This window comes from Lipotes vexillifer, unplaced genomic scaffold, assembly GCF_000442215.2.
Source record: "Lipotes vexillifer unplaced genomic scaffold, Lipotes_vexillifer_v1.1 scaffold111, whole genome shotgun sequence".
NCBI classification, from domain to species: domain Eukaryota; kingdom Metazoa; phylum Chordata; class Mammalia; order Artiodactyla; family Lipotidae; genus Lipotes; species Lipotes vexillifer.
Window position 1 is genome coordinate 2084480 of NW_006778270.1, and position 13395 is coordinate 2097874.

Consider the following 13395-nt stretch of genomic DNA (forward strand, 5'->3'; position numbering starts at 1 on the left):
ACTTGCCACGCAGATTTGTAACCTGCAACTAGGCTGGCACCTGATAAACGTTAGTCACTGCATGCAGATAATTCCATCCTGGTTGCTAAGATGATCAAGCTGAACATTTCACTTTATTCCTCTGTGCAGACCCATGTAATTTAATTTTTTTCCACTATGGATTTTTGTGATGTTAAAAAAGTTCTCTATCATAAGAGCAGAATGTCTGCTATGTTGTTATAAATTTTTTAGTTCATTCTACTGGCTCCATCTTACTCTTTTCAGTCAATATTTTCTGAAACGTTATTGTATTCATAATTATAGTCCAGGAGATGCTATTACGGCCATTATTTTTCATATGAATTACTGCTTTGAACTTCTGGGGATTGACGAGGCTGAGATGGAGACAGAGATGGGCCAGATGGTGTTGGATCTACCCTCTTATCCCTGACACATTCCCAGCATGCTTGAGGCTTCCCTAGGAAACAGAGAAATACAGAAAGGGACAGGCTGCCAGAAGGCTAGATCTGGAAAGGTCTCAGGGATGATCTGGTCCAGACTTCTCACTGTATAGCTTAGAAAACTAAGGCCAGAAAGGAGTAATGACTTGCCCCCAATCATGAAGGAGGCTGGCGGCAGGACCAAGCTAGATCCCAAACATCTGACTCTTCTAACTAGACCACGTCAGATGATGGCGGGCTTGACATTTCATCATGCCAGAGACGTGGAGACACCTGTTTCACACCTCCAGTGACCCATTGTGTTCACAGCTCTTTGGGCTAGAAGAGCACGCAACTCCAGATCCCAACGTAGAGCCTGATCCATGAGTGAAAGAGGGGTGCCCCCACCCCACTTCCATACCGAGGCTCAGTGTCCCCAGACCGCCTCCATCTGTTTGCTGTCTCTAGGAGTTGGCCAGCCTGGGGAGGGGCAGCCCCTCCAGGACCAGCAAGGCCCCAGAGGTTAAAGCCTCAGAACACAGAAAATAAAAGACGTGGTTAATCTAGTACAGAGGGAATCTTGGAGGATGAGTGCATGACTGACAAGATTAACCTCCAAAGGCTGCAGCATTGGTCCCTGGGAAGCTATTTGAAGAGAAGACTGGGCTGGACAGGGCTCCCCACACCTGGCAACCTTCTGAGAAGGCTTGGGTCCTGGGCGTCCTGTGCGCCCGCCAGGACACGTTGGCAGCCCCAGGCAGGAATCTCCCCAGCAGTTCTCCCAGCCCACCCACCAGGACCTCAGTGCTTCAAGGAGTTAAGAGACAGCTCCTGCCTCTCGAGCATTCGGGACCCTGAGCTCCAACAGGGACCTGCCTGGAGTCTGCAGGCTGGCAGGCAGCCTGGAGGAAAGGCCTGGGTGTGCAGGTTTCCACTAAGCCGGGCCCCAGCATGGGAAGCCCGTAAACTCCGCCCGATGCCCTCTCTTTCAGGAGTGGTGAGAAAGAGCCACGTTGCCCCTGAAGCCCTACCTGGGCCCCACGTCATCCTCAGTCCCCGGGGGCTACCCCCTGCCTTTGGGTTTGGAAGCAGCCCCGTGAGAAGGGCCAAAGCGAAGGCCGCAAAACCCAAAGGAATATTTGGCAAAGTGCCGATGCAGCGCTGGGCAGAGAGCAAACGGAGGCCGTTTGTCTGGGGGTGATTTGCTCATTCACAGAGGAGTCCCATCCAGGGGCACTGGAGTGAGCAGGGAGGAAGATGGGGGGGCAGGGAAGCAGTGCTTGGGCTGGGGGGGTGTGCCCTGCGGAACCCAGGGAGGGAACTCCCAGCTCAACTCTGTTTGACCGCACCACCATTTTCCTCATGCCAGCTGGAACGTGAAAGGGACATTAGGTTCACAAGGGGCTGCTGAAGGGTGAGCTGAAAAGGGCGGGGATGCGTATGACCTCCGACAGGGCACGAAGCCCTCAGCGAGCTGTTGGTTTAAACTCTTCAACTCCCCCTGGAAAGGGAGGGTTAAGACTTGGAGCTCTGACATAATTTCTATGCAAGCGTCAGCTTTTTTTGCAGTTTCACACACGGTCTTGTTTTCCGAACATGAAGCCTGGGTATGTGTGTGTTGGCCAGACACGCAACATGTGTGGACCTGCCAGGACAGTGTGTACTTGAGCAGGGTTCTCACAGATGCCCTTGGCTGTTTTGGGGACACCGTGACTCCCAGAGCCAAAACTGAGCCGCACAGCGCGAGACAGGAGGAGGTGGGGAGGGGTCCAGGTTTTCTTCCCAGACCACACGTGGGTCCTAGAGCACTTTCTTCAATCTGGCTGCTGCCTTGGGAAGCCCTCAAACTAAACCACTAGAGGAGAGAATGGTACCACACATGCCACGTGGGGCCAGCTCAACTAGGATGTTATTTGGGAGATGAGAGTCCACCAAGGAAGAAAGGACATTATGAACTCAGTGTCAATACCAAGGTTATACCCCCTTGGAGAGTTAGGGGGCACTCGATTGGAGAAGAGAGAGATCCTGACTAGAACATTTAAGGAGGTGAAGGATCCTTTTCATCCATCAGTGTTTTCAGTAAACATTAACTGAACACCTATTATGTGCTCATCTCACACAACTTCCTTCTTTCCACCACACACACACACGCGCGCGCGCGCGCACGCGCGCACGGGAGACTGCTTCTGTCCTACTTTTTCCGCAAACATCCATGCTCCCTCATTCCCAGACCTTTGCTGCTGTTCTCTCTGCCAGGGACTTGATCCCTTACCATCCCCCCTGTCTGGTTAAGTCCTACACATTCTTCACGTTAAATTTCATTCATCTCTTCCAAAGGAAAGCTCCCATGAGCCACCCTCACCCTGCCTCAGGCCATGCACGCTCACGTACAAACACAGGCTCATGCACAAACACGGACACCCACAGAGTGCCTGGTATTTCCCCAACCCGGACGTTTCTCACCTCCATCCACGCACTTAACAGTGCTGGTGCCCCTCCTGTGCTCCAGGCCCTCTGCCAGGACTGCACTGTAATGCTTGTCGAATCATTTGTCTTCCCCATAGACTGTGACTGTTTCACGGATGGCCCAACTACTGGCACCGTTCCTGGCCCAAAGTAGGTGCTCACTCAGTGTTGGTGAATGAATAAATGAAGTTAAAACACACCCCTCCCTGCCAAAAAAGAAAAAAAAAAAACAATTTCACAGCCCTTTTCCTCAAGCAAGAAGCCCACTGGAGACCTGCCAAAATAAGCAAAGGGTGGGAGGGTGACAGTGTGACCCCCACCATCACCTGCTGGGTGTTTGAACACCGTGCTCTTGGGCCCTTTAGGTGTGCAAAGTTGTGAACACCACCACCCTGACCTGCCTGGCACCCTCCCTGACCACGGACTACCGGCCCGGCCTGGACACCGTGGAACGGCCGGACGAGTTTGGATTTGTCTTTAACAATGTCCAGTCCTTGCTGATTTACAACGACACCAAGTTCATCTACTACCCCAACCCGACCTTTGAACTGCTCAGCCCCACTGGGGTCTTGGATCAAAAGCCGGGATCCCCCATCATTCTGAAGGTAGGAGGGTGGGATGGCTGCCTGCCATGCGCAGGGGTGGCCGGAGCACCCCTCTCCTGGCCTGGCCTCCCTTCGATGCACACGGGCTCACATGGCTGTCATCTCCCTGTGAAGGGAGCTTGGTTATACATATCGACCCATTGAGTGACATATCTTGCACTTGGGATTCTCAAGGAACACCGTAGAGTATTTCTGTGTGTCCTTGTGAGCTTTGGGACCTAAAAGTCCTGCAGTGCACTGGAAGCAACGATGTCCTTTATTGATCCCACCCGTGGCCTCAGTAACTGCCCTCAAATGTGAAGAGGTCATGGTCCCCTGGTACCATCCTTCCAGGTGTGTGTTACTCTACCACTTTCACTTCTATCCCCTGCATCCTCCCCCAAACTTTCACTTGTTTACTGTTTGGTCTCGCCTTCCTTTCTCTTTACCACTCTCTTCCTCCCTTTCATTCTCTCTTCCATTTGTTTTCTCTTATTCTGTCTAAATTGTGGCTGTTAGAAGACCTCTCCAAAAACTTACCATGGAGTCACTCATTGGTTTTTGCATTGCTGCCCTTACCCCGCCTCTTTAATCTCTTTTTATTTTTATTTATTTATTTTGTTCATCAACATTAGAATATATTTTGCATTTATATAATAAAATATAGAAGACAATAAAAATAAGTAAGCATTGCTACAGGCAACAACAAATAAAACTCATGAGCAATATTCAGCAAAACAAGGCAGACATAAAATGATATACATCGTATGGTTTCTTTTTAAAAATTTCAAAACTGGGCAAAACAAATTTATGGTGAAGATAATGGTTACTTTGGGGGCAGAAAGCAGGGGTCATGACGAGGAAATGGTATAAGGAAGGCTTCCGAGATCCTGGGAAAATTCTGTTTCTTGATCTGAGTAGTGGTAATACTAATGGGAGTTCAGATAACTCACATAAGTCATAAGTTTATAGTTAAACTTATGACTTACGCACTTTTCTCTGTGTTATAACTTATTAAGAAAGCTAAGACAAAAGCCTTATTTAGTTCATTAACATCAAGAGCTGGCAAAGAATTATTGAATATTATTTTAGACACCTACAAAGTTCAAGGAACCGTGTTAGGTGATGAAAGATTCCAAGTCCATTCCACTATCAAATTTTTTTTCTTATTAGTCATCCATTTTATACACATCAATGAATAAATGTCAATCCCAATCTCCCAATTCAGCACACCACCACCACCACCACCCCACCGCTTTCCCCCCTTGGTGTCCATCTGTTTTTTCTCTACTTCTGTGTCTCAATTTCTGCTCGGCAAACCGGTTCATCTGTACCACTTTCTGGGTTCCACATATATGCGTTAATATACGATATTTGTTTTCCTCTTTCTGACTTACTTCACTCTGTATGACAGTCTCTAGATCTATCCACGTCCCTACAAATGACCCAATTTTGTTCCTTTTTATGGCTGAGTAATATTCCATTGTATATATGTGCCACATTTTCTTTATCCATTCATCTGTTGATGGGCATTTAGGTTGCTTCCATGACCTGGCTATTGTAAATAGTGCTGCATTGAACATTGGGGTGCATGTGTCTTTTTGAACTATGGTTTTCTCTGGGTATATGCCCGCTAGTGGGATTGCTGGGTCATATGGTAATTCTATTTTTAGTTCTCTAAGGAACCTCCATACTGTTCTCCATAGTGGCTGTATCAATTTACATTCCCTCCAACAGTGCAAGAGGGTTCCCTTTTCTCCACACCCTCTCCAGGATTTTTTGTTTGTAGATTTTCTGATGATGCCCATTCTAACTGGTGTGAAGTGATACCTCACTGTAGTTTTGATTTGCATTTCTCTATTAATTAGTGATGTTGAGCAGCTTTTCATGTGCTTCTTGGCCATCTATGTGTCTTCTTTGGAGAAATGTCTATTTAGGTCTTCTGCCCATTTTTGGATTGTGTTGTTTATTTTTTTAATATTGAGATGCATGAGCTATTTATATATTTTGGAGATTAATCCTTTGTCCGATGATTTGTTTGCAAATATTTTCTCCCATTCTGAGGGAGAATTTTCCCATTTTCATCTTGTTTATGGTTTCCTTTGCTGTGCAAAAGCTTCTAAGTTTCATTAGGTCCCAGTTGTTTATTTTTGTTTTTATTTCCATTACTCTAGGAGGTGGATCAAAAAATATGTTGCTGTGATTTATGTCAAAGAGTGTTCTTCCTATGTTTTCCTCTACGAGTTTTGTAGTGCCTGGTCTTACATTTAGATGTGTAATCCATTTTGAGTTTATTTTTGTGTTTGGTGTTAGGGAGTGTTCTAATATCATTCTTTTACATGTAGCTGTCCAGTTTTCCCAGCACCACTTATTGAAGAGACTGTCTTTTCTCCATTGTATATCCTTGCCTCCTTTGTCATAGAATAGTTGACCATAGGTGGGTGGGTTTATCTCTGGGCTTTCTATCCTGTTCCATTGATCTATATTTCTGTTTTTGTGCCAGTACAATATTGTCTTGATAACTGTAGCTTTGTAGTATAGTCTGAAGTCAGGGAGTCCGATTCCTCCAGCTCCGTTTTTTTCTCTCAAGACTGCTTTGACTACTCGGGGTCTTTTGTGTCTCCATACAAATTTTAAGGCATTTTGTTCTATTTCTGTAAAAAATGCCATTGGTAACTTGATAGGGATTACATTGAATCTGTAGATTGCTTTGGGTAGTATAGTCATTTTCACAATATTGATTCTTCCAATCCAAGAACATGGTATATCTCTCCATCTGTTGATATCATCTTTAATTTCTTTCATTAGTGTCTTATAGTTTTCTGCATGCAGGTCTTTCGTCTCCCTAGGTAGGTTTATTCCTAGCTATTTTATTCTTTTTGTTGCAACAGTAAATAGGAGACTTTCCTTAATTTCTCTTTCAGATTTTTCATCATTAGTGTATAGGAATGCAAGAGATTTCTGTGCATTAATTTTACATCCTGCAACATTACCAAATTCATTGACTAGGTCTAGTAGTTTTCTGACGGCATCTTTAGGATTCTCTATGTATATTATCATGTCATCTGCAAACAGTGACAGTTTTACTTCTTCTTTTCCAATTTGTATTCCTTTTATTTCTTTTTCTTCTCTGATTGCTGTGGCTAGGACTTCCAAAACTATGTGGAATAATAGTGGTAAGAGTGGACATCCGTGTCTTGTTCCTGATCCTAGAGGAAATGCTTTCAGTTTTTCACCATTGAGAATGATGTTTGCTGTGGGTTTGTCATATATGGCCTTTATTATGTTGAAGTAGGTTCCCTCTATGCCCACTTTCTGGAGAGTTTTTATCATAAATCGGTGTTGAATTTTGTCAAAAGCTTTTTCTGCATCTTTTGAGATGATCATATGGCTTTTATTCTTCAATTTGTTAATATGGTGTATCACATTCACTGATTTGTGTATATTGAAGAATCCTTGCATCTCTGGGATAAATCCCACTTGATCATGGTTTATGATCCTTTTAATGCGTTGTTGGATTCTGTTTGCTAGCATTTTGTTGAGGATTTTTGCATCTATATTCATCAGTGATATTGGTCTGTAATTTTCTTTTTTTGTAGTATCTTTGTCTGGTTTTGGTATCAGGGTGATGGTGGCCTCATAGAATGAGTTTGGGAGTGTTCCTTCCTCTGCAATTTTTTGGAAGACTTTGAGAACGATGGGTGTTAGCTCTTCTCTAAATGTTTGACAGAATTCACCTGTGAAGCCATCTGGTCCTGGACTTTGTTTTGTTTGTTGGAAAATTTTTAATCACAGTTTCAATTTCATTACTTGTGATTGGTCTGTTCATATTTCCTATTTCTTCCTGGTTCAGTCTTGGGAGGTTATACCTTTCTAAGAATTTGTCCATTTCTTCCAGGTTGTCCATTTTATTGGCATAGAGTTGCTTGTAATAGTCTCAGGATGCTTTGTATTTCTGGGGTGTCTGTTGTAACCTCTTCTTTTTCATTTCTAATTTTATTGATTTGAGTCCTCTCCTTCTTTTTCTTGATGTGTCTGGCTAATGGTTTATCAATTTTGTTTATCTTCTTAAAGAACCAGCTTTTACTTTTACTCATCTTTGCTATTGTTTTCTTTGTTTCTATTTCATTTATTTCTGCTCTTATCTTGATGATTTCTTTCCTTCTGCTAAATTTGGGTTTTGTTTGTTCTTCTTTCTCTAGTTCCTTTAGGTGTAACGTTAGATTGTTTATTTGAGATTTTTCTTGTTTCTTGAGGTGGGCTTGTATAGCCATAAATTTCCCGCTTAGAACTGCTTTTGCTGCATCCCGTAGGTTTTGGATCATCGTGTTTTCATTGTCATTTGCCTCTAGGTATTTTTTTGATTTCCTCTTTGATTTTTTCAGTGATCTCTTGGTTATTTAATAACGTATTGTTTAGCCTCCATGTGTTTGTGTATTTTATGTTTTTTTTGCCTGTAATTGATTTCTAATCTCATAGCGTTTTGGTCAGAAAAGATGGTTGACATGATTTCAATTCTCTTAAATTTACTGAGGCTTGATTTGTGATCCAAGATGTGATGTATCCTGGAGAATGATCTGTGAGCACTTGAGAAGAAAGTGTAATCTGCTGTTTTGGAATGGAATGTCCTATAAATATCAATTAAATCTATCTGGTCTATTGTGTCATTTAAAGCTGTGTTTCCTTATTAATTTTCTGTTTGGATGATCTGTCCGTTGGTGTGAGTGAGGTGTTAAAGTCCCCCACTATTATTGTGTTACTGTCGATTTCCTCTTTTAGAGCTGTTAGCAGTTACCTTATGTATTGAGGTGCTCTTATGTTGGGTGCATATATAATTGTTATATCTTCTTCTTGGATTGATCCCTTGATCATTATGTAGTGTCCTTCCTTGTCACTTGTAACATTCTTTATTTTAAAGTCTATTTTATCTGATATTATTATTGCTACTCCAGCTTTCTTTTGATTTCCATTTGCATGGAATATCTTTTTCCATCCCCTCACTTTCAGTCTGTATGTGTCCCTAGGTCTGCAGTGGGTCTCCTGTAGACAGCATATATATGGGTCTTGTTTTTTGTATCCATTCAGCAAGCCTGTGTCTTTGGGTTGGAGCATTTAATCCATTCATGTTTAAGGTAATTATCAATACATATGTTCCTATTACCGTTTTCTTAATTGTTTTGGGTTTGTTTTTGTAGGTCCTTTTCTTCTCTTGTGTTTCCCAGTTAGAGAAGTTCCTTTAGCGTTTGTTGGTTAGGTGGTGCTGAATTCTCTTAGCTTTTGCTTGTCTGTAAAGCTTTTGATTTCTCCATTGAATCTGAATGAGATCCTTACTGGCTAGAGTAATCTTGGTTGTAGGTTCTTCCCTTTCATCACTTTAAGTATATCCTGCCACTCCCTTCTGGCTTGTAGAGTTTCTGCTGAGATATCAGCTGTTAACCTTTTGGGAGTTCCCTTGTATGTTATTTGTCGTTTTCCCCTTGCTGCTTTCAATAATTTTTCTTTGCCTTTAATTTTTGCCTGTTTGATTACTATGTGTCTCGGCATGTTTCTCCTTGGGTTTATCCTGTATGGGACTCTCTGTGCTTCCTGGACTTGGGTGGCTATTTCCTTTCCCATGTTAGGGAAGTGTTTGACTATAACCTCTTCTAATATTTTCTCAGGTCCTTTCTCTCTCTCTTCTCCTTCTGGGACCACTATAATGCGAATGTTGTTGGCGTTTAATGTTTTTCCAGAGGTCTCTTAGGCTGTCTTCATTTCTTTTCATTCTTCATTCTTTTCATTCTTCTTCATTTCTTTTTCATTCACTGTTCCACAGCAGAGAATTCTACCATTCTATCTTCCAGGTCACTTATCCGTTCTTCCTTCTCAGTTATTCTGCTATTGATTCCTTCTAGTGTAGTTTTCATTTCAGTTATTGTATTGTTCATCTCTGTTTGTTTTTTCTTTATTTCTTCTAGGTCTTTGTTAAACATTTCTTGCATCTTCTCAATCCTTGCCGCCATTCTTTTTCCGAGGTCCTGGATCATCTTCACTATCATTATTCTGAATTATTTTTCTGGAAGGTTGCCTATTTCCACTTCATTTAGTTGTTTTTCTGGGGTTTTATCTTGTTCCTTCATCTGGTACATAGCCCTCTGCCTTTTCATCTTGTCTATCTTTCTGTGAATGTGGTTTTTGTTCCACAGGCTGCAGGATTGTAGTTCTTCTTGCTTCTGCTGTCTGCTCTCTGGTGGATGAGGCTTTCTAAGAGGCTTGTGGAAGTTTCCTGATGCGAGGGACTGGCCTTAATCTCTTTTTAAATAACCAATTAACTTCTGTCCACATGTGTCAATTATTCCTATTAAGATTGCTCTTACCTACAGGGCAAAAACCTCTGCCCTCCTGCTTCTGGAGGTGCCAAACTCAACTACACCGTGCTGATTGGAGAGACCCCATGCGCTGTCACTGTGTCCGAGACGCAACTGCTCTGCGAGCCTCCCAACCTCACTGGGCAGCACAAGGTCATGGTGAGTGAACCCTCTAATTATTCCTCCCCTCCTCACCTTTCATGTATAATCTGTCATAAAGAAAGGGTCTTCAACCTCCTCCATATCTCCTCATCACAAAGTCCTATATTAAAATGGGTAGGAGCTAAGAACACAAGAAAAGAAAGGCAGATGATAAGCAGGAAGTTGTTTTGTATCCAGACTGCACTGTGTGGTTGTGGTCTCTCATGCCCTTTCTGAATTGAGAAGGATTGGATGCCAGGGCTCTACAGTGACTGTTGTGTGTGCCATGCACAGGTCCACGTGGGTGGCATGGTATTCTCGCCCGGCTCGGTGAGTGTCATCTCAGACAGCTTGCTGACCCTGCCAGCCATCGTCAGCATCGCGGCGGGTGGCAGCCTACTGCTCATCATCGTCATCATTGTGCTCATCGCCTACAAGCGCAAGTCTCGAGAAAATGACCTTACTCTCAAGCGGCTCCAAATGCAGATGGACAACCTGGAGTCCCGTGTGGCCCTGGAGTGTAAGGAAGGTAAGTGAAGGCAGCCCTCGCTTCCGGGACCCTCTTTCCTCACCAGCCTTATTACCCCCCCCCTCCCTAAAACAGCTCTCATCTTTGCTCCCATCTCTTCTACCACAAGCCATCCTGCTCCACTTTGACCTCTGTTTTCTCTTAAACTTCCTTTGCCCTTAAAATGCCTACAGTAAGGCCCCAGACCTGATCCCATTATTCTGTCCCCCTGTGCCCTGACTCATCCCACAGTCTGGGCCAGCATACTCTCCTTCCTGGGACCTCAGTCTCCCCACAGTCAGAGCCTCCTGGGCCCTGCTGCCTCAGACTCTAGATCCCCACTTAGGGGTGACAGCTCCTTTTGCCTGGCTGCCTTGGAGCAGCAGGAAAGGTGAGAGCACATGCCCTCCCTTCCACCCCCTCCCCTCCCCAACATTGTGTCTTCAGCCAGTACTGCAGGCTGAGCCTCTGAAGGCCACTTACAGGGCATCCTAGGCTGTGGTGGTGGAGACAGTGTTTCTTCTGTCTCCCAAGCAACCGCAGCTACCTGGTGTCCCCTTGGGCTGAGGACCTGGAAGACTCCCTGGGTAAACATCTCAATTAGGAATCAAAAGACTTCTTTTGCTGCAGACTTCAAGATCAGAACAAGCCCTCTGCTGGATGAAAGGGAAGAGCTGGGCTGGGGCAAAGTGGGCCAGGCTCCTCCCAGCGCCAGGGCTGGGGAGGAGCAAGGAGGGTGTCAGGAGACAGGTCTGCCACCAAGGGGAAGCCCCTGTTTGGCCAAGGGCCTGGTGGTCAGGGCTCCCTAAGTCTGGGTTTGGTGGTGTTCTCAGTTTCGTCTGTGTGTGAGTGTGTTAAATATATATAACATAAAATTTAACTTTCTTATCTCTGCACGCTAGTGCTCTCCCCTCCTCCAGTTCAGAGGCGTTAAGTACATTCACAATATCATGTGACCATCACCACCATCCATCTCCAGAACTTCCACATTTTCCCCAACTGAAACTCTGTACTCATGAAACAATAATCCCTCATCCTCCTCTCCCACTTTCTGTCTCTATGAATTTGACTACTCTAGGACACTCATATAAACAGCATCACACAGTATTTGTCCCTTTGTGTTTGGTTTATTTCACTTAGCATCATGTCTTTAAGGTTCATCCATGTTGTAGTATTTGAGAGAACTTCATTCCTTTTTAAGGCTAAATAATAGTCCATTGGGTATATAAACCACGTTTTACTTATCAGTTTATCTGTCAATGGACATTTGGGTTGTTTCCACCTTTCGGTACCATGAATAATGCTGCTGTGAACGTGAGGGTACAAGCATCTGTTCAAGTCCCTGCTTTCAGTTCTTCTGGGTATATATGTAGGAGAGGAATTGCTGGGTCATTTGGTAATTCTATGTTTAATTTTTGGAGGAATCACCAAACTGGTTTCCAGAGCAGCTGTACCACTTTACATTCCCTCCAGCAAGATATGAGGGTTCCAGTTTTTCCACATCCTAGCCAACACATGTTATTTTCCACTTTTTTTATAACAGCCATCCTAATGGGTATGAAGTGGTATCTCACGGTGGTTTTGATTTTCATTTTCCCCCAAGGTTTTTGCATCTTGGTTTATTCTTTTGCTTGGAAAAGGGGAGCAAAGCTACCTATTCTGGTCTTTGTTTGATCTGTTCGACCACTGCCTCTCACCTGCTTCTAGCACCTGTATCACCTGCATGACCGAAGTCGTGGGCTTCCTTTGTTTTAACCACACTTATAATACATAGAAAGAAAATTCAAAATTATAGGTAAGCTTAGAGGAGGAAATAATATAAAAATCACCCATAGTCCCACCACCTAAGAAAGGCAGACTGGAGATATCTTATCGCCCCTGGAGACGCACCCCTATAACCCTCCCTGTCTCTACAACCTGGCCCTTCCCTCCTCCACGAACTTCTCCTGCCTTTCCCCTCCCCGGCCTGCATTCCCCTCCTGAGCTTCCCTGTCTCCACTGCACTTTCATAGCTTTTGCCGAGCTCCAGACAGACATCAACGAGCTGACCAGTGACCTGGACCGCTCAGGAATCCCCTACCTGGACTATCGGACCTATGCTATGCGAGTCCTGTTCCCCGGCATTGAGGACCATCCCGTCCTGCGTGAGCTGGAGGTAACACCCGCCTCCCTCGCCCAGCTGCCCAGCAGGGACGTGGGGCCCGGGTTTCCTAGGAAATGCCAGTGGGGCCCAGTGCTCAGAAGAAGGTCAGGAGCGAGGAGGAGAAATAGCTTTTGCAGAAGCATCACCGCAACGGGGATATTTCCAACCAGGAAAATCACAGCCAGGGGGGGCACCCAGGCTCTTTGGGATGATTCCAGGGGAAAGCTGATTGTTTGTCATTTTTTAATTAATGACTGAATTAATTAACTAAGATTCTGCCTCATTTCCGAATGGATTTAAGCTGGCTTAAGGAAAGACCTATGATTCTGTGAGGTTTGTTTTTTCATTTCTCAGTTTGTTTTACTAAAGATAATAAATCAGGGCAGGGGAGATTAAGGGGAGACTAGTAAACCAAGCTAGTCTGCTGCGGTATCTCCTGTTGTGTTGCATCCTTGGGAAAATCAGATGAATAGCATCCTCTCTGAGGTCTCTACCTGGAGCCCAACCCTCTCAACCCAGGGGGAAGTCAGAGCAGACTGCAGACCTCAGAGACCAGTTATTCCTACATCACCGAGGGTGGGGCGGTTACAGGCATCATGGAGAGGGTCCTATAGCTGGCATCATCATCAGCTAACACCCTCCCGGAGAGCCGGAAGCTCATCCTCTGAAGCCACGCCCATCACACCCGTCCCAGGTGCAGGGCAACGGGCAGCAGCACGTGGAGAAGGCCCTGAAGCTCTTCGCCCAGCTCATCAACAACAAGGTGTTCCTGCTGCCCTTCATCCGC

At 44.6% G+C, this 13395-nt stretch overlaps 1 protein-coding gene across 1 annotated transcript in view; it reads left to right on the forward strand.

Moving 5' to 3' along the window:
* The window catches only part of PLXNA2 (plexin A2), a 221551-nt gene that overhangs the window by 192503 nt on the left and 15653 nt on the right, over positions 1 to 13395 (forward strand). Inside the window, exons 18-22 of the mRNA XM_007451568.1 lie at positions 3251 to 3490; positions 9832 to 9975; positions 10252 to 10486; positions 12478 to 12620; positions 13303 to 13379. Coding sequence (XP_007451630.1) covers positions 3251 to 3490; positions 9832 to 9975; positions 10252 to 10486; positions 12478 to 12620; positions 13303 to 13379 — 839 coding nt within the window. The remainder of the gene's footprint in view (positions 1 to 3250; positions 3491 to 9831; positions 9976 to 10251; positions 10487 to 12477; positions 12621 to 13302; positions 13380 to 13395) is intronic.